This window comes from Uloborus diversus, unplaced genomic scaffold (genome assembly GCF_026930045.1).
Source record: "Uloborus diversus isolate 005 unplaced genomic scaffold, Udiv.v.3.1 scaffold_13, whole genome shotgun sequence".
Taxonomy (NCBI): Eukaryota; Metazoa; Arthropoda; class Arachnida; order Araneae; family Uloboridae; genus Uloborus; species Uloborus diversus.
In genome coordinates this window covers 8902749-8924400 of record NW_026557987.1, presented here as the reverse complement: position 1 = coordinate 8924400, position 21652 = coordinate 8902749, and the positions used below count along the sequence as shown (strand labels likewise).

Here is a 21652-nt window from a genome sequence, read left to right as displayed (position 1 = left end):
ATAATATTGCACATTTTAATGCATGATTAGAAGAAATAGCATGTTTATTTATTATAACTGAAATAAATTGTAAAGCCGATTTATTGATTTAAATACCACTATTCTTGAATTAACATCGAAAATTGCGCACAACAAAGACAAAGGACACTCATTAATTAAGAATACTAAACACCCTGCAATAGAAACTAATAACTATTCTTCACAAAAGTTGTAACATGTATTCAAAGTATTAAAAAATAACTAATATACTTTGATTAAATTTGAAATTCATTTTGTTTGCATAAAACTAGGAAACAGGTATAAAAAAACTGCAGCTTTGTTTAAAATTTTCAATTTATAATTGAGAAAAAGAAATAAACTGTTAATGAGACTATCAAAAAGATTGAATGACATTTTACAAAAATCACGTCCTATTCAAAATTGTTGGTTGAATGATATTTTGACTAATTTATACAACTTTTGCTGTTTCGAATAAGGAAAACTACCTGTAGTTATGACACAGAAACGCTACTGTTTTTAATAGTAAATGCTTTATATATGCTTCCTTTAAAAAGAAAAAAAATATTTTACATATATTTTTTAAACAGTATACACTATATTTTCTAAGAACGATTAAAAAACTATTTTTGTTTGCAAAATATAATACCCCCCCCCCCCTTTTTGCCGATTTTTCCAGTAAACTGAATTAGTTCCCCTTCATATTTAGTTGTGTGATTATGTCAAATAATACCTGCGTTCAATTCTAAATACTCGTGATTGTACTACTCTTATTTTATTATTATGTACAGGAACAGGGGTGCCCATCCCCCCCCCCAAGTTCAATGGCGCAACTACCCCCCCCCCCCCCAAAAAAAAAAAAAATCCTCAACCCTCTTTCCCTTTTTTACTTCCTTTTACAAAAAAGGAAGTATTGTATTCGCGAAAAAATTTTCACTCAAAAATCGCCCTTAATTTCCATTTTGCTCACCCCCAAATGAATGTTGAGTTTTTTTTTTCGACCCGACCACATGCGGAAAAGTGCCTAAGAATGTATAGACACGCAAAATATCCATTTTGACCATCACCGAGGTAATTACAACGACTTTTCTCGTGACGTCTGTGCGTATGTGCGTATGTATCTCGCATAACTCAAAAATGGTATGTCCTAGAAAGTTGAAATTTGGTACATAGACTCGTAGTGGGCTCTAGTTGTGCACCTCCCCTTTTGGTTGCTTTCGGATGTTCCTAAGGGGGTCTTTTGCACCTTTTTGGGGGGAAATCATTGTTAATTTCGATGTAAACTCAAGTGGCGTTATAATTTGTCGGACACTTGGCGATATATCGCCAGTCTTTTGGTCGCCAAGTTTTGTCGCCAACTTGGCGACAAATTTGGCGGAGTTTTTTTTTTTTTTTTTTTGGTTTCAATTTGGCCATTGTTGGTGATATTTAGAGAATAAATATTGAATCACATTAAAATAGCGAATAATGGGGAAATGACATTAAATTGGAGTAAAAGGAAGTCATGTGATGCACACATCAGCTCGTTATTTTTTAGCTCTCTTTTTTTATTTTATTTATTTTTTAAAAATATTTTTTATTTATTTACTTATTTATAATAATTATTATTATTTTATTAGAAAAGTTCTGACTTTTAATGACAAGCACACACACAAGCTAAATAAATAAATGAAATAAAATGTAAACAGAACAAAATAAAATAAATAATTAAAAATAAAAAGAAATCAATAAATAGATTGATGTAAATAAATTTAGGAAATCCCCTCCCCCCCCAAATTTTGAAGGCGCACCCCTGTGCAGGAACCATTTTTAAAATTTTATCTGGACTACTTTGTTTGCTTTTATCATAAGGATGTTAAAATATTTGAGCCACTCAATATAATTCCATTATGTGCAGTAATGTTTGCCACCCTCTGCTTTATGAAAGAAAAAGTATGGATACATTAATTACATTTTTTTCTTCTAAAAATGACAGAACTTTTCCATTTATTGGAGAAACCCCCAGACTTTAATCAGAGACTTATAAAGAATGCTGTTTGTGTTATAATTTGTTGTGTAACAACTCCTTATGCATTGGGGGTGTAACGAAGATGGGCAAGATTGATTTTATTTGATGAGAACCATCAAACTCGTGAAAATCGGCCAAACAGTCTAGGCGCTATGTGCGTCACAGACATCCAGACAGACAGAGATCCAGACAGACTTTCAGCTTTGTTATTAGTAAAGAAGATTTCCTGGCAAAAGAGGAATAACATAAATTAATGATTCAAAATTCAGTCTTTTCGTCCATTTACGGGCAAGTTTTGATTTTATGAAAGAGGCAGCTCAAAATTGCTTCGTAAAACTTTATGGGTCAAACCATAGACTAATAATAAGAGTTGAATTTTCCCGTCGATCGTCTAACTACCCCATCGTCGTTATTAAAACTATTTAATAACATTTACTGCACGGCGTTTCTTTCACTCCTTAACATTACCTTTTAAATCATAGACTAATAATAAGAGTAGACCGAGCTTTCCCAGACTTGCTGATGAAAAAATTGGCTCATGAATACATCATGTGACTAGTGGAAGGGTTGGCGAAAACTTTGGCGGCATGGTTGCTAGATGGCAACATTATCTATAGTTTGGCACTCGACACATATTTTAAGACGTAATGTGTTTTCATTATAATTTTTTCTTTCAGGTGCAGAGATTGAACTGTTTTTCTTTTAATTATGCATTATTTTGACATTAGTCATTAGTTTTTGATCACACTTTTCAGTCACTTTTATTTCATTCGGAACTGCTACGTCAGCGTTGGCGTGAACGAAATGGCGTAAACGTTTTGCGTTAACGCAAAAATGTACTCATCGGCATCTTAAATTGAAATTGTATGCAAAAATCTTACCGCTTGCCGATTCTTTTTGGGCGCTTGCATCTTTAATTGCTTAGAGAGTTATTGAAATTGACTAAAGAAAATGCACAGTACTATCTAAACGAAAAACTCACTATATTAACAAAATATATCCAACTTAGAATAACAAATTTTCAAATTGGACTCCATAAATATTCCGTGTTCCATCAATTCTATTTATTTTATTTCGCGTTGGCGTTGATCGTCTGCTACTATTAACGCCCGCTGTTGCTAGGATATCCACCAGTCACATGGTTTGGTTTATGAGCAGCAAAAGGGTTGCCATAGCTCAGTCTACTCTTATTATTAGTCTATGGGTCAAACTTTAGTTTATATTCAATCATGTTTAGCGTGCAAAATGACAATAAATAAAATTAATTTCGATCTTGTTTCCAGGGATTAAAAGCCATCTGGTCCCCTTCCACGGGCATAGTGGACTGGAAGCAGGTCACCCGTTGCTATGCCGACGACTGCCGGACCTCGGGGGCCGACCTCTACCTGGACTTTGAGGTCAAGCACTTCGTGGCCAGGGGGGAGTCCGGATGCCTCGTCTGCGGGAAATCCACGGTGGGTCCCCCCTTCGTCTCCCCCCTCCCACTCATTGACCAAACAGCATACTTGCCAACTTGACTGTTTTTAACGGGAGACTCCCGTTTATTGCTTCCATCTACCAATTTACCGTTTTTTACGATTTTCTCCCGTTTTTGCAGTCAATCATCAAAAAGTTTCACTTTCTTCTCAATAGATGTCGCCCTGTTCTCGTACAGTAGAAGACCGTTATAACGCCGACCTATATAACGCAATTCTCTATAAAAACACACCACTTTTCAGCAGGGTTGGCAAAAACCCGGGTTTTTTTAAAAAAAGCCCATGGACCCAGGGTTTTTTGGGTTTTTTTAAATAAAACCCAAAAATAACCCAACTAAAGTTGGGTTTTTTAAAAGAAATGTGGGTTTTTTTGTCTTTTTTTAGGGAAAATGTGGGGTACTTGTAGCATATTGTAGCATAAGTATATGGACAAAGTGCAAAGATTATCTTCGGGTAAAAAGCTGGAAAACTAGTTAAAATTCAGAGTTTTATGAAGAAAAGTATAAAAGACGAAAAAACCCAAGAATGTTTAAGTTTCAGATTTTTTAATTTTCATTATTACCAACAGTTAAGGCAAAGTTACTTCTCGAGTGATAAAATCTATTGTTCGTTTTTAATTACTACATTTTTTTTTTGCATTTTACTTTATAGTATTTCATTTCGTTATGCAAAACTACTGTAGAACCTCAATTAGTTTAAATCCCTTTTTACTGAATTCCAGCTTAATCAAGACATTTCTTTGAATTTTATGTTGCCTGTTTTTCTATTTCTGTGTACAGGGTAAGAAATATTTAACTTTTTTGTAAAATAATGAAAATACTGTACCTGTTCTGTTTTCTGTCGACCGTTTGAAAAATCTGTTTATTTCTAAAAAATTTACCTTGTGTTTATTCGAGATTTGTGACGTGTTGGTTAGCAGAAAATAATTTACATGAAAGCCTTTTAACTAGATTAGTTTCTTCTGTACAATCTACAAATATTGAGAAAATCAGACGTGACAGGACTTGGTAGAGATAATTTGAGTTATTTATTGACCAGAAGAAAAAGTTAAATACATTTATTTAAAATCTTTGAAGTATATTTTTAATGCCGTTAAGAGTTAAGAAATACTATTAAAGTTCAAAATCCATTTTTCATGTTCATTGTCTGTGGTGAAGAACAAATAAAAAAGAAGTTTAAATTGTGAAAGTATTTAAATTAATTAATTTTTTTTAAAAACTTCTCACAAAATTTAAAAAAACCCAAAAGTGGGCTAAATAATGGGTTTTTTTGAATGGGTTTTTTCAAAAAAACCCATTGGGTCCAATTCGACCAACCCTGCTTTTCAGAAGTAAGCAATAGGTTTTGAAGTTTAAAAAATCCCTTTGTTTTGCTTTGCAAGCACTAAAGTTGTAAGGAAAATCAAATTTCGAAACAGTTTTTCATCTTTCTATCTTATTTCAAAACTCATAAATTGAAAATGAGTACTCATAGTAAAGAGAAAATACCAGATGGCTCTTGAAAATGCAGTTGTTATGCAAACCATGAACCAACAGAAGTGCAGGATGATGCACTTTCTTTTGATTGTGAAACATATTTATTTGTGAATAACTAATTGTAATATTGGTGCTTTAATACTCATTGCTGATAAAACTCATTCTGAAGTGCTAATATATGATATATTCTGAATATTAGTTTCAAAATTTGTGAAATGATCTATATAATGCAAAAACCTGTATAACGCAAAAGCTCTGGTCCCAAGGAGTGCGTTATAACGGTCTTCTATTGTACACCAATGTTAGGGAGTAAGAATTTTTCCAATTAATAACTGGTTTAGTAAAAATTAATTTTTTGGAAGCTTTCCACACATTGCATGTTCGACGAAGCACGTGCTTTGCCGAAAATTACAGCAGATTTCAATCCTTTTGCATCTTGAAAATACTTCAATTATTTTGAAAGTTTGAAGTTGTTTTAACATGTGCTGCCCTGTACCTACTTATTTTATATTTTATTTTCATTATATATTGATTTTTTTGGGGGGGGGGAGGGATTTAAGAATTAAATTTTTGTAGCTATACTTTTTTTGGTAGAGGCTGAGGAATGTACGAAACTTTAAGCAAATTCACTCCTTATTATTTGGTTTTTCCTTTGCACTATATTTTCCTTGCTGCTACCAATTTGCTTACATCTGCGAAAAATCGCCATTTCACTTTAAATTTAGTTTTCATGTTATTTAAAAGCATAATTTAATAATTCTGTTGTGAAGATATGTCGCTGGTGAGTCACCTATATACCTCTTGTGAAATCTCCTGTTTTTATTCCTTCGAAGGTTGGCAAGTATGTAAATTTTAACTAAAAATAAAAGTTTATATATATATATATATATATATATATAAATATATATATATATATAATATATATATATATATATATATATATATATATATATAAATAATATATATATATAATATATATATATATATATATATATATATATATAATATATATATAAATATATATATAAATAATATATATATGTATATATATATATATATATATATGTATATATATATATATATATATATATATATATATATATATATATATATATATATATATATATATATATATATATAAAATTAAGCAAACAGAATTACAAATATTAAACAAATTATGAATAACAAAAGATGATAAAAAGGAAAAATGCAAACAGCTATTAAGTAGGAAAAGATAAAGAGTGAATCCAGAGCTCATCAGCCGTGGAGGATTCATTAATTATGGTCAAAAGACCATAATTAATGATTAAAATATGAATTCACTCTTTATCTATTCCTACTTAATAGCTGTTTGCATTTTTCCTTTTTATCATCTTTTGTTATTCATAATTTGTTTAATATTTGTAATTCTGTTTGCTTAATTTTATATTTACTTGGCTTTTTAGTTTTGCTGCGTTGCGCATCTATGGGCTCTTGGTGTGGTCTTTTCAATATTTTTCACTTTTATTATTATTATATATATATATATATATATATATATATATATATATATATATATATATATATATATATATATATATATATATATATATATATAAGCCCCTCTAGGTATGATGAGTCAAAATTGCTCCTACACTTCTACATTTAACGAAGCCATTGACTGTTTGGTGCAAGGGCGTATACAGGCTAGGGTCAAAAGGTCGGCTGACCCCCCCTATGATGAGAAACATTTTCTTTATTATTATTATTATTTTATTTTTCCTAGTGTTGGCAAGGTTTTGGACACTATGGTAAAAACCGTGGTTTTTACCGTCCTGTCCAAAACTGTGAAAGTGTCCAAAACTATATTTTTAGAAAAATTGTATTCTGTGAGAAAACATCAAAAACGGAATAAAATGCATCAAAGTAATGTTTTATATTGAACATTTGTTCAATAAGAGCATTCAACTTATTTATGCAGCTGATTTTAATCCAGTTACATTGAAGTTGAATTCTTGATTAAAATTAAAATTTGTATGCATGAGATAATTTAGTTTTTTTTTTTTTTTGACATTAGTAACCAAATTTCCTTATTCTTATGCATGTGTGCAAATGAGAGCAGGGTTAACAAAGTTTTTACCATCCTGTTCAAAACCCTAGTTTCCAAAACTACTTTTTGAGAAACTATATTTTGTGAGAAAATATCAAAAACAGAACAAAATGTGTCAAAATTATTTTTTGAGTGTTTAATATATTTATTCAATGTGAACATTCAAGTATAAATATATATGTAACTTATTTATTCAGCTGATTTTAATCTAGTTATGTAGAAATTAAATTCTTCATTAAAAATTTCAATTTGTATCTGGAGTTTTTTTTTCTTCCATAAACCAAATTTTTCGACATTTATGCATGTATGCAAAAGAAAGTGTTCAAAACGTAGTGTAATACTTGACTTAAGTGCAATAAATTAGAATTTTTTTTGTTACAGAATGTATTGTATTAAAAATATGAATTAAAAAAAGAATAGCACAAGTTTTATAGCATTAGTGTTTAATCATCAGTTTCCCATTCTTTAATCTATAATTTAAAAAATAGTTTTTACTAAAACATCATGTAAAACCTATTTGCAAAGACCATTTTTTTTTTTTTTTTTGCACCTAAATATTGTACATTTAATAACATTCTTTGAGTTATGAATGGAACTGAAATCAGTTGTCTTGGTAGTGTTGTGAATTTCCTTTCACAACTCTACCAACTGTTACATAAGGAAGTTTTTATGTAATAGTTATTGGCAACTTTTTAAAGTAAAATATTTTTTAAATGAATATTTTGGAGAAAAATATTATCAAATACTCATTATATGTATATAAAAATTAAACCTCATTAATATGTATGTTTATGCATTACGAATAGTGCAATGAATAAGAATTGATTAGATTACACAGCTGTAGCTTTAGCATAGTTTTGGACAGTTTAAGACAATTCCGGACACTTTTGGACAGTTTTGGACGGTAAAAACCACCTGTCCTGTCCTAAACTAGTTTTGGACAGTCCAAAACCCAACCCTGCATTATTATTATTATTGTTAAACGTCAATTTTTTGTCCTGGAAACTTTAGTGTGGGTAATCAATGTCAATTCCTTTTTACTTTTAGTCTTGTCAGACTTGTCTTTTGAAGTCTAATAAATGCAAATTCTCTTGCACGTAATGTAACTTTGAAAAAGATAGGGGTTTTAAACTTCAGGAGCTGAGTCTAGGCCCAGTAGGCCCCAAGCGTTAATCAGGGCAGTTTACAATTCAAAGTTTGAAACGTATGTCCGCAAAAAAAAAAAAAAAATCCTGTACTTTTTTTAACTTTGTTGCATACAATTTTAATGTTGTGCCTTTCTTGTTTTCCTTGAAACAAAAATTTTCACGACACATTAAACATAAAAAATGTTTTATTTTCATTTATTCGAACAATTTTATAATTGTTTTTCGCGACAACAATTTTCATGACAATTTTAATACATATTATTTAAAAGAAAAAAAATTATTTTGCATATTATTTTAAAGAAAGTTCTAGTTGTACTTTATTTTTCTTCCACTTTACTGGCTACTGAAACTTGACAACCCCCTTACAAAAATTTCTGGATCTACCCCTGGTTTGGGGATAGATACAACTATCACCCCCCTTTTTTATGGGGGGGGGGAGGAGGATTGGATTGTCCAAGGAAAACTTTTTACTATCTAATTTTATATTTAGAATGATTTGAGAATTTTAATTTCTTGTTTTTTGTTTTATTCAGTCATTAGTTATTGTTCTTCCTATTAAAAAAAAAACGTTCAAATGTGAAGGAGCAACGAAAAAACACGGTTTTCGTTTCACAAACTTCTTTTCTTTCCCCAGAGCATCCCTTGCAAGTGGGTGGTGACTTGCGGGGGGCTGCAGTCTGACCTCCTGTCGGGACTGACAGGATGCCCCCCAGCCCCCCAGATCGTTCCTTTCCGGGGGGAATACCTGGTCCTGAAACCGGAAAAAGCCAAGATGATCTCCACCAACATTTACCCGGTAAGTCTTCCATTATGAATCCTCATTCCTCAAATTTCAAAGTGACTCAAAAAAAGTTCTTTTTTTTGGGGGGGGGTGCAATCACAAGTTACTTACTATTAGGGTTGGCTTTCTGCTGGCAGAAACTAGTTTTTGCCGTGCCAGTGGCAGAAACTGGTAAAAACCGGCAGAAACTGGCAAAAACTTCAAAATGTCTTTAATAACTCAAGTAATTAGTAAATGATATTTGTTTAAGTAAACTAAAAAAATTAAACTTCATTTCATCATTGAAAAAAATAAAATCCCATGCCAGTGCCCTTGATTTAGTTCAGAAAGGGAACTTTCCAATTGCAGAGGCTCGTAGGATTTGGATTAATTTTACAAAGGATAAAAAATCATATTGGGGCTTGGGAAAGAGGAGTGACATACAGAACTAAACAGGCATTACTGATTGTAATTTGCTCACTTATATGCTTCGTCTGAATTGTTTGTGATTGAAATTATCACGTGCTTCTAGAAGAAAGTGCCAAATTTTACTTGCCAATATTAACCTAAATTTTGTACCTAATGTCACAGCTTTGCAAAACAAATTGGCCCCATTTCTCGAAACTTATTTTTCCAGTCAAATTTTTACCGCTACCCAAGTTACTACATAGTGGACCAGTTTTAAAAATGTACAATAGATGAAAGTTTCACGAATATTGCTTGTTCCTTGATGCATTGCCTGCTAGCTCTTCTGTTGCAGAAATATTCTAAAGTTTCTCGTTTGTGCATATCAAATTGAGAATCTATTTAGATTTTTGAAACCACCTTTTCTAAGAGGCAATTGCAGGGTCCAAACAATGTAACATTTGATTTTGAGTTGTGATAATTTTGTAATAAAATTACAGTACTTTGGTTAACAACATTATTTTTTCAATGCATTTTCTGTTGTATATCAAGAACTTCATTTTGTGAGTTTTTGCCAGTTTCTGCCGCAGAATGGCCGAATGTGGTTTTGCCATGCCGGTTTTAACCGGTTTCTACCAGTGGTTTTAACCGCTTCGGCAGAAACTTGCCAACCCTGCTTACTATCCTCACTTGACCAAAGTTGATGTTGCTCTGATTTTTAAGATTGCCATGATGACAGTTGTTTTTAATATTTATTTAGAGAGCGAAATTTTTGTCGTCACAGTTACAAATCGTTTACGGCTTGATTTTATTTATATTTTTTTCAGGGTTAAACTGGAAGCAGACTTTCCATCAAAAAAAGTTTATTTTCATATAAAATTATGTTTCTTCAGGAAAAAACACTTATGAAGAGGAGCTTAAACAGCCAACCTTCATCTAAATGTATAATTTCCACTCCTATCATTTAAGATGACTGAGAAATGAAAATTCATAACGTTGCACCAGGCTTAGATAAAACGAAAAGCTTTCTACAAACACAAATCCTAACTGGAAAAATTTCTGCAAATAATTATTAAAAAGGTGAAAAAACTTTAAAATCATTTTTTTTTTTGCAATAACATATAATTAATGCTTATTTTTCACCAACTGAAGAACACTGCCTTAAACATTATTTTTTGTTCAATATCAATCACAGGAACATTGTTATTATTTTTCATTTGTGATGAAAAAAGTTCATGTGGATCTGAAACTACTCAAGTTGTAGACTAAGCTACCTGCTTTTTACTTGGAAAATTTATGATGATTTTGTAAACAAATCAACAAAAACTACTCATTTGTTATTAAATCAAGCAGTTCCGTAGAAATAAATACCGTATTTTCCTTTTGTATTATCTGTTAAGAAAGTAAAATTGATGAGGAGCGGATTATGTGTGCTTTTTTTTCTTAACTCCAATGCACTCACTTTACAGCAGGACTAACCAATAGAAACCCTTCTGCATTCTGTAACATTGTTTATTTTGCATAGCTTGAATTTTCATCCTACGCGATTCAGGCTGTGTAAAATTAAACAACCGTACAGTCCAGTGTTGGGTTTTTTGCAGGCAAAAAGGTATTTTTGCCAGGACAGTGGAAAAAACCATGGCAAAAATGAAAAATACCGGCAAAGATGGAAAAAACGACAAAAACCTAATGGCAAATAAAGTAGCTTTATAGTGTTAATCAAGAAATAGTGACACTATAATATAAAGAATGCACTTTAATATTTTAGTTATGTCTCTCCATGTTACTTCTCATTTACAAGGTGAAAAATAAATAAAAAACAAATGTTGGGATTGCAAAACTTAAGATTTTAAATGTTTGCTAAAACAATTTTTTCAGAATGAGCCAACTTTTACGTCTTTTATTTTATAGTTGCATCTCGATTAAGTATACTTTATATAGATATTTAGTATTCTGTAAAAAATGCTATAATAAACAAGCTAATTACATTTTTATTGTAAGTTAATTATTTGTCTTAGATGTTTGTAACTGAAATTTTATGTTAATGTTTATAAATTTAAACGTAAAAATGCTCCATAACTCTAAAAGTAAGTTAAACCTTAAAATTTTTTTAAACTATAAAATTAATTAAATTAAAATTTTATCAAAATCTTTTCATGGTTTTACTTTTATATAAAAAGGAAAAAAAAACCTGTCCGTAAGTTGTTAATACAAAATCTATTTTTGCCACTTTGGCAAAAACCTATTTTTGCCGGGCAGTAAAAACCGTGGTTTTTTCCATGGTTTTTTCCGCCCCCGGCAAAAACTTGCCAACCCTGATACAGTCACAGTAGAAGTAGTCTCCTTTGTCTTTTCCTTTTTTAAAAATAAATAACATCAGTAGCTTAAAAATATTTTCTGCAGAGCCAAAAATTTTCTGCAAACACCGTTCGTGCATTCATCTATATTATGCAGAACTGTGTTATACGCTGTAAATGATCTTTGTGATAAGTGTCCTGGTGGATGTCGGCCACAAAATCTTTACAGGGCCCAATACAGGCTGATTTTGCTACCGTTTTTCGGTACCGTCACAAAAATCTTGTTTTGAAATCGGCACTCTCACAAAAATCAGTAATAAAATCAGTAGCTTCACAACAACATCGAAAATTTCACAAAAATTCGCATTTTTAAATATAAAATTTGTTTCTCTGTTTAAAACAAAACTTACTCATAAAATAAAATTCTAAGCAGGTTTACATGAACAATCGCTTAAATAGAAACCTTTTTGTAGTATTTTAACTCATTTTTAGCTGTTTATCGCCAAAGTGTATTTATGCAATATTATCGCAATCTTTCAACATCTGTTTTGGGAAACCGTATATCTCATAATTTCCTATATTGTACACAGTGCATAGCCCATTAAGCTGAAATGACGATGGTATTTTTTGTACTTCTTAGGTTTTTAGTTCCCCCCCCCCCAAAAAAAAACGAAACCTGTTAAAAATAATACTAGATGACATTTACACTTTTCGAACTAAAATTTCACTTGTTTTACATCTCTTTTACAAAAATTAGGATGCCTCTAAAAGTTCACAAAAACAATGCTGATTAAAAAAATACTTTCACAAAAATAGAATGATGCAATACTTTCACAAAAATAGGTAGTGAGAAAAAAATCCTGGATTGGCCCCTGCTTTATTACTGCATCCTAACGACCCTCATGAACTTGGTCCTATGATGACTGGTCGAACTTGACCAGTCATCATAGGACAGGTGCAAATTTTTGGCAATTTTCGGTCTATAAAAGCCATAAGCCCCAAAAGAAATTCTGTAAACTCGACAACTCCTATCGCCATTTGTGGCTGCAAAAAATATAATTTGAATTCAAGAAATTCAAATTCAAAAGGATGCTCTATGTTCATTCCCCCCCCCCTGAAAAAGTTGAGTTTTGTGAATGAATGTGTATTGATCCTGTGTGCAGGGCCCGATTAAGATATCAGGGGGTCCTAGGCCATATGCTTTTTTGGAGCCCTCTGTGTAGTCAATCCTTACAATTTTAGCCATTGGCGAAAACAGTTTCAGCTATTGGTTAGAAGAAATTAGCCATTTGGGGGCCCCTAAAAAAGTGGGGCCCATAGGCCATGGCCTTGGTGACCTATTCAGTAATCGGGCCCTGCTTCTGTGTGCTTCATCTCTTTAGTCGCATTTTGAGTAAAGATGTGAAATTTATGGAAAATTGGAGCCATAGGGAAAAAAAGCTTTTTTTTTTCCAGATTTTTCTGGGAAAGTTGATTTTTTACAAATTAAAATGTGGTTTAATCGCTTTTATTTTCTAAGAAAACATAAAAATGTTAAATGTTAAGGATATAAATATTCAGAATTAAATATACAGGATTTGTATTAGGTAGATAATGGAGGGTATAGTATAGTACAATATTTTGACATCTTTCTTACTGTTTCTATTAGTGCAATACTTAGAATACCCAATGACCCAGTTCATTCTTTATACTAACCTATTGTTTTTAATGTATTTTATGTAACACTTTTTGCCTCAATAATGGCTTTTGTTATTTTATACAATCGAATCTTTCTTACAAGTTTTGTCACATTTACACTCACAATTTTATGTGAGTTTTCTTTCAACAATGCAACAGAAATGAAAACAATGAACGCTATCTACTGGAGTTGAGGGTTCATGCACTGGAGTTAGGGTTCCCGTTTCAACTATGGAATTATCACCAAACTGAATTCCCAACTAGAAGCCATTTTCACCCGTCATACCTTGATGGGCGACTTTCTAGTTTGGATATTCAGTAGACCCTTGTTTTACGCGATTTCGATTATGCACGGTTTAAGATTTGACACCTTTATTTTATTTTACGCGGATGAGTTTCGGTTTTGCGCGGATGGGGCAATGCTAAAAGATAACATTTTCCCCTCTTTCAAAATCCAAACTCCTAAAGATTGCAGATTACGCGTAATCGACGGCATTTTGGCTCGCTTATCATGGAACTCGGTCCACTGGAGACATTTTATATGCGACGGGTTCCAGAACCCTTTCAAGAAGTAAATTTATTAAACTCACACCGTTCAGAACTCACTGGAACAAGAGCTTTTAGGAGTGACAAAAGTGACCAATGACAATACCGACCTCGGTGACACACAACCAAAAACGCTCGCATTGAACATGTTGAGCCATTCCTAGACAGTAGAAATGGTCTTTCTGATTTGTTAGTGGAGAAAGATTCTATCCTGGAAATGATGCAAGTGGTCATGAATGCGTTCATGCTCTACAAAGAATGACAGAGAAAAAATCTTAATGACTGCCAAAAGACTGTCATAGCCAGCTCCTCTTTATGAACAGGACACAAAATTAATTTATGTTTTCTTCACGCATGTTGTGCATAAAAGTCGATATACGTACACATTAAATCTTTACTAATAATAAAGCTGAAAGTCTCTCTGTCTGGATGTCTGGATGTCTGTGACGCGCTTAGCGCCTGAACCGTTCGGCCGATTTTCATGAAATTTGGCACAGAGTTAGTATGTAGCATGGGGGTGTGCACCTCGAAGCGATGTTTCGAAAATTCGATGTGGTTCTTTATCTATTCCAACTTTAAGAACAAAATTATCATAAGATGGACGAATAAGTTACGAAATGATCATAACGTGGAACCGTAACATGGGCACGAGCCAATTGGCGAGACGCGAAATGATCATAACATGGAACGGTAACATGGGTACAAGCCAATTGGCGAGAAAATTCACCATATATTATTTGTAAATATACAGGCGAACCAAAACACCTTTTAATTTTTCTATTATGGGCAAAGCCGTGCAGGTACCACTAGTTTTTTATAAAAGTAGTCATCACTAGAACGAAATATTTTTTTTATTCTATACGGAACCAAGCCCCTATTTTAACACTACTATTAATAAGTCTCAATTTACGCGGTTTCAATTTACACAGCATTTCTGTGGAACGTGTCCCTTGCGTAAAATGAGGGTCTACTGTATTATGCTATTCTTTTTGCCACAGAAAAAGTTATATAATTTTTTTTTTTTGCTCTACAGTTGACATCCTATAAAAAAGAGTTATATTTCTTGGGAAAGATATTTTCTACTCTTTTTAATGAATGAATGAATGACTAAAACTGGTGTGTGAGTGTGTGTGTGTGTTTTCTATATATCTAAGTTTGTTGCAGTTTAAACTGCAAATTTTCATTCATATCCCAAATAGTAGAAATATTTCAGTTTTAAAATGTATTTAAAAAAAAAGTATTAGTAAGCTTATACTTTTTTTTTCTTTCTTTATCTTTTTTAAAATGGAATTACTACATATAATAGTCATTCTTCGTGGAGATGCATTTCTTAAGATTTTGGCAGACAAGAGTTTTGATGAGAAACTGCTTTTTAAAGTTTTAGGCCTCCATATATGAGGCAGCGAGAAGCAAAGGGATGTGAGTGCCGAAATTAAAAATATGGAGATAGCCAGTACACTGGTAGGTGAACCCTTCCTCTATCTTGGGGCAAGATATAATACTAGTAGCCCGGGTGCAGCTGTATAGCATGATTTAGAAAAAAATTTCAATGAAAGTCTACCTGGGAGCTGCTCTTTTAACGCATTTTTCTCGAAACTCGAAAATGTCCACTTGCATCCCTTTGCTTCTCACTGCCTCATGTTTGATTCAGAGTCCTCTTTTTCACAATTTTTTAAAACATATCTCCCATTCACAAGTGGCCATGAAATGTTGTATTTAGGTAAAATATGTTATGACGAACCACCTCGGGAGATAACAGGAAATATCCAACGCGCAAATGCACGGATTTACAGAATGCACATGTTTTCGGGTTTCAAGGAACCCCTTTTCCAATTCAAAGGTGTGAGTTTCTCTGGAAGCTCGCTTCTAGAGAAGAGCTTCTAGAGAAGTGTGGGCTTCTAGAGAAGACCACACCTTTGAATTGGACAAGGGGTTCCTTGAAACCCCCGAAACACATGCATTCTGTAATCTGTGTATTTGTGCTAAACAACATTGGATATTTCCTAAAGAAGCTCACACCTTTGAATTGAAAAAGGGGTTCCTTGAAACCTCGAAACACGTGCATTCCGTAATCTGTGCATTTGTGCTAAACAAGGTTGTATATTTCCTGTTATTCCTTGGTCCAAAGGTATTTATTTATTGCACCTCGGGAGAGTAGCTTAATTTTGGTAAAAAGTGCAGTTACAACTTTTGTGCTTAGTAGGGCCATCTCCACATTTTTAGTTTTGGCACCTACAGCCCTTGTCTTCAAGGTGCTTCAGTTCATCCTTGTAGCGATATTTTCCTAAGTAAATACCTTTATAACGCCGACCTATATAACGCAGTTCTTTGTAAACCGCACAACTTTTCAGATGTAAACAATAAGTGTTGCAGTTAAAAAAAGCCCTGTATTCTGCATTGCAAACAGTAAACATAAAAATTGTTTGGCAAATTTAATTTTTAAAACAGTTTTTCATCTTTTTATCTGAATTCAAAGATTTTAAATGAAAATTAGAATTTGCAGTTCAAAAAAAAAAAACAGATCACTCTTGAAAATGAAGCTGTTATGCAAACCATAAAGATAGAACTGCATGTCACACTTTATTAGTAAGACCTCATTTGGAGTATGCTGTTCAGTTTTGGTCTCCTTATCTTGAGAAAGAGATTAATGTATTGGAAAGGGTTCAAAGGCAGGCTACAAGGCTAATAAGTGGACTTTCTCACTTAGACTATGATTCCAGGCTTAGAAGGTTAAAAATGTACAGTCTCGAGCAAAGAAGAGACCGAGGGGACATGATTCAGCTGTTTAAATTTATTAAAAGAAAGATGTTACGGGGCTGAAGTTTATCACTGAAAACAGGACAAGGGGTCATTGTTTTAAGCTATTTAAATCTCAGGCTAACATGGATATTAGGAAAAATTATTATTATAGCAAGTTAGTGGAACCCTGGAACAGCTTACCGGAAGAGGTGGTCATGAGCAAGGGAGTGGACAGTTTTAAGAGGGCCATTGATCTTCACTGGGGATTGTAAATGGACTAGGACCAGTCTGGCTGGGCCCAGAGCCTGTTGCTGGTCGTCGCTTTTGTATTTGTATTTGTATTTGATTGTAAAACGTACAGTTGACTTTCAGTTAAACGACTTTCGAGGAACCGCAAAAAATCGTTCTCGAGTAGAGAGCGTCCAAAAATAGAATGCTTTTAATACTACAGTGGACCATCTGGGACCGTGAAAAGTTGTCTTTAAACAGAGAAAGTCGTTAAGTAGAGCGTCGTTAAACGGAGAGCCGACTGTACTTTTTGAATAGTAATGATTATTGCTTTTTTGATTGTGAAACATACTTTTCGAGTAGTACATTGTATAATTATTGCTTTAATACAAATAATATAATAATAAATATTGCAGTTAAAACTTATTCTGAAATGCCAATATACAGATATATTCTGAATATATTAGTTTCACAATATCTCTACATAGTATAAAATGAAGTCTCCAAAAAGCGTCTGTGTGTTTGAACTCGTAAAACTCGAGAACTACCCGGCCGATTGCGCTGAAATTTTCAGTTTGTTCCTTTAAGTCCTGAAAAGGTTTGCAGACCAGTTCCAATAAAATTCGATGAATAGTTCTTTTTTTGTTCCAATTTAGGTCCAATTTTCACATAAATTCTCAAATATGGGGGTGAAAAATGACTTGCATATATTGATATTACATATCGTTAGAAAGGGTAGAATTTTCCACGTTCTACGCAATTTGTTTCAATGCTCTAACTTTATTACGACGGGAGTTATTTGCGTTTTCAGCTCGAATTTTTTTAGGCTTAGCTGAAATTTAGGCACTACTTTCTTCATTAAATAAACCAGTAAAAAGTGAAGGAATTGTCCCACAGCTTTCTTTTTGACGCCATTGGAAAAAGCGACCTTTTTTACTCCAGATCTAACTCGACCCGTGGTCGAAAAAATAAGCTTTTATCTCGAAAGGAAAAAAAGTGACAAGCCTTTTTAAATCAAGTTTAAGAAATCTCGGTTCCATTCAAATTGTGAACCATTTTCTTACCTATTTCAATTCCTTAAACTTATTTTATTGTGTGTTTCCATGGCTACGCATTTTAAATCCATCTTTCTGGATTTAATTTCTTAAAAGTATTTTAATATCTGTCGTCACTGTTTGGAAAGGAAATCATGATGTTTTTTTTATTTATTTTTTTAGCCTGATTGTTGAATATACGTCACTCGACACAATTTTTATTTTCAAGGTAGACCGCAGCTAGTGATCTATATAATGTAAAAACCCGAGTAACGCTACAGCTCTGGTCCCGAGGTGTGCGTTATAACGGTCTTCTGCTGGATATTGAAGCTCTCTGTTTGTTACTTTTCCGCAGGTCCCCCACCCGGGGCTCCCCTTCCTGGGGGTGCACTTCACCCCCCGCATGGATGGATCTGTGTGGCTGGGCCCCAACGCAGTGCTGGCCTTCAAGAGGGAGGGCTACCGATTCTCCGACCTCAACCCCAGAGACCTCTCGCGCCTCATCACCTCACAGTGAGTTTGCATTCTTCTTTCTTTTTTTTTTTGTCTCGATAGGTCCACGGAGAGTTCATTGCTGACGTACTTTGATGTGGGGTTTGTACTTAATGCGTAGTTGAACGATGACGTGTTGTCCTCGGCAATACTCGGTACCGATTTAGCAAAGTGTAAACATCCCATTGGCTGGAAGTAGCACTACAAGTTACTGATGGGCATAACCGAGTTCTCATAATCGAATAGCTCGATTATCACGAGTTCTCGATTATCAGATCTCGAGTTCTCCATTATCACAACTCGAGTTCTCAATTAGTGCATCTTGAGTTCTCGATTATCAGATCTCGAGTTCTCAATTAGTGTATCCCGAGTTCTCAATTAGTGTATCTTGAGTTCTTGATTATCAGATCTCGAGTTCTCGACTATCAGATCTCGAGTTCTCGACTATCAGATCTCGAGATCTCGACTATCACAACTCGAGATCTCCATTATCACAACTCGAGATCTCCATTATCACAACTCGAGATCTCGATTATCACAACTCGAGATCTCGATTATCACGTCTTGAGTTCTCGACTATCAGATCTCGAGTTCTCGACTATCAGATCTCCAGTTCTCGACTATCAGATCTCCAGTTCTCAATTATCAGATGTTTTCCTAAGCGATGTAGCGATGTAGTCTTTTGTTTTTTTTTGTCTCGATAGGTCCATGGAGCTGACGTACTTTGATCTGGGGTTTGTACTTAATGCGTTGTTGAACGATGACGTGTTGTCCTCGGCAATACTCGGTGCCGATTTAGCAAAGTGGAAACATCCCATTGGCTGGAAGTAGCACTACAAGTCACTGATGGGCATAATCGAGTTCTCGTAATCGAATCGCTCGATTATTCGGGATCGTTCGAGAACTCGATTATCACGAGTTCTCGATTATCGGGTCTCGAGTTCTCCATTATCACAACTCGAGCTCTCGATTAGTGTGTCCCGAGTTCTTGATTAGTGTATCTCGAGTTCTTGATTAGTGTATCTCGAGTTCTTGATTATCAGATCTCGAGTTCTCGGTTATCACAACTCGAGTTCTCGATTAGTGTATCTCGAGTTCTTGATTATCAGATCTCGAGTTCTCGGTTATCACAACTCGAGTTCTCGATTAGTGTATCTTGAGCTCTTGATTATTGTATCTCGAGTTCTCGACTATCACATCTCGAGTTCTCGATTATCACAACTCGAGTTCTCGATTAGTGTATCTCGAGTTCCCGACTATCACATCTCGAGTTCTCGACTATCACATCTCGAGTTCTCGACTATCAGATCTCGAGTTCTCGATTATCAGATGTTTTCCTAAGCGATGTAGTCTTTGTTTTTTTGTCTCGATAGATCCGTAGAAAGTTCATTGCTGATGTACTATTTTGTGAGGTTTGTACTCAGTGGCGTCACAAGGGGGAGGGGGCGATCTGCCCCACTTTTCACCCGTCTGGGGGGGGGGGAGTGACACTCTAAATGGAATTGCAAGTGTTTGAAAAATATGAAGCTAAAATGCATTTTCAAGACTACAAATTTGAAGATTTTCCAGGGAGGGGGGTTAACCCCCGGACCCCCCTCTTTTATCTATTTTTTGTACATTCGCAGACTTAAAATATCATTATGTCATCATGTTTACATATTTTTTTTTGGTCTGTGTGTGTGGGGGGGGGGGAGGGACATCACAAATTACCGCCCAGGGTCTCACCAGGTTTCGATGATTTGAATCAGCTTGATTTAAATCATGATTTAAATCAAGTGATTAAAAAAAATAATTGATTTAAATCAATTGATTTGAATTAAATGATTTTTTTTTAACAAAATCATTATCTAAAATCAGTACATTTTATTTTTATAAATTAATTTTGCATTTTTAGAATGTATTGCTCTAAATTTGACTACACTGCATTATACCTATTATCTTAACTGCAACAGGCAAAACTGCATAGATCCCTCTATCTGTGTGTGTAACAGATTTTCACTCTATTGCTTTTAATCCAAAATGACAGTTTAGAACAAAATGAAAATTTGGAGATTTTTTTTATACACCATGACTAATGTAATTCAGAAAAATAATTGTTCAACATATAATTTTACACTAAAAACGTACATGATAATAGAAACCTTATCTTTTAGCAAGACATAAAATCTTATCTAAAATCTATACAAAACAAAAGAATAATATTTTAAGATTTATAAATGGGTTAAAATCTTGTCTAAGCATTACAACCTATTTATAAATCTTAAAATATTATTGACAATTTAGATAACTTATCTTAAGTAAGTTGAATGAATTCATCTGTTTAATGAAATATATTATGTTTATAAATGGTAAAGTAATTAATATCTACACATTTTTGAACATTAAAAAAAATCTGATTTAAATTTTAAAAAATCTGACTTTTTTGGTTAAAAAAAATAAAAAAAAGCACTAACCCTGATAGTTTCTGAATTACATGAATTAAATGTTTACATATTTTTTTTTTGTTTGTGTGTGGAGGGGGGGGGGGCACCACAAGTTACCGCCCAGGGTCTCACCCATGCTAGGTACACCACTGTTTAACTCTAGCGTCAATGACCGGGTACCCGGGTACCTTTTTGCGGCTTTTATCATAATTTTTACGCTTTGTAACTAGGTCTTGGTAATATTGCTTTTAATCCTTGTTATTTGCATGAATCTGAACTAAAGAAAGTTGTAACCATACATAATTTTTAGTGTTTTAAAAAACTTGGTACTTGTTGACGGACCTAGAATCACTTCTAGGATGAACATTTAGAACATAGAAGCGATGCAAAGTCTAATTCTTTTCTCTCTCCAGGGGTTTGAGGAAGCTGGCCGGCAAGCATCTGCTCTTCGGCCTGAACGAAATGTACAAGAGCTTCAACATCGGAGCCCAAGTTGCAGTCCTGAAGAAATATTTCCCCCCACTGACTACCTCTGACGTCGTCAGGTGAGTTTTACTTTCTCTTTTTTTGAGGGGGAGGGGGGAGGGAGAAAACAGTACAGCACTGTGCTGCCGTTAGCAGGTAAAAGGGGCCGTAACTGCAAATTTTTAATACAGTGGAGCGCCACAAATCCGTTGACCTAAAATCTGCCAACATCCGAAATCCGCATAGATTTTCCCCAAAACTTAATTTTGCCGAAAAATAATTTTTGCAAACACTAAACTGCTATTTTGTCGCCAATAATCTGCCTCAAACGAATTTCGTCACATTACGCTCTCAAGCACTGAATAAAAAGATGATCCCAACGCAAAAACAGTCA

The 21652-nt window shown here is 33.7% G+C and overlaps 1 protein-coding gene across 1 annotated transcript in view; it reads left to right on the top strand.

The window, feature by feature from the left end:
- Positions 1-21652, top strand: part of LOC129232607 (L-2-hydroxyglutarate dehydrogenase, mitochondrial-like) — a 52970-nt gene that overhangs the window by 14412 nt on the left and 16906 nt on the right. The window contains exons 4-7 of the mRNA XM_054866742.1: positions 3289-3459; positions 8827-8988; positions 18234-18391; positions 21207-21338. Of these exons, the coding sequence (XP_054722717.1) occupies positions 3289-3459; positions 8827-8988; positions 18234-18391; positions 21207-21338 (623 nt within the window). The remainder of the gene's footprint in view (positions 1-3288; positions 3460-8826; positions 8989-18233; positions 18392-21206; positions 21339-21652) is intronic.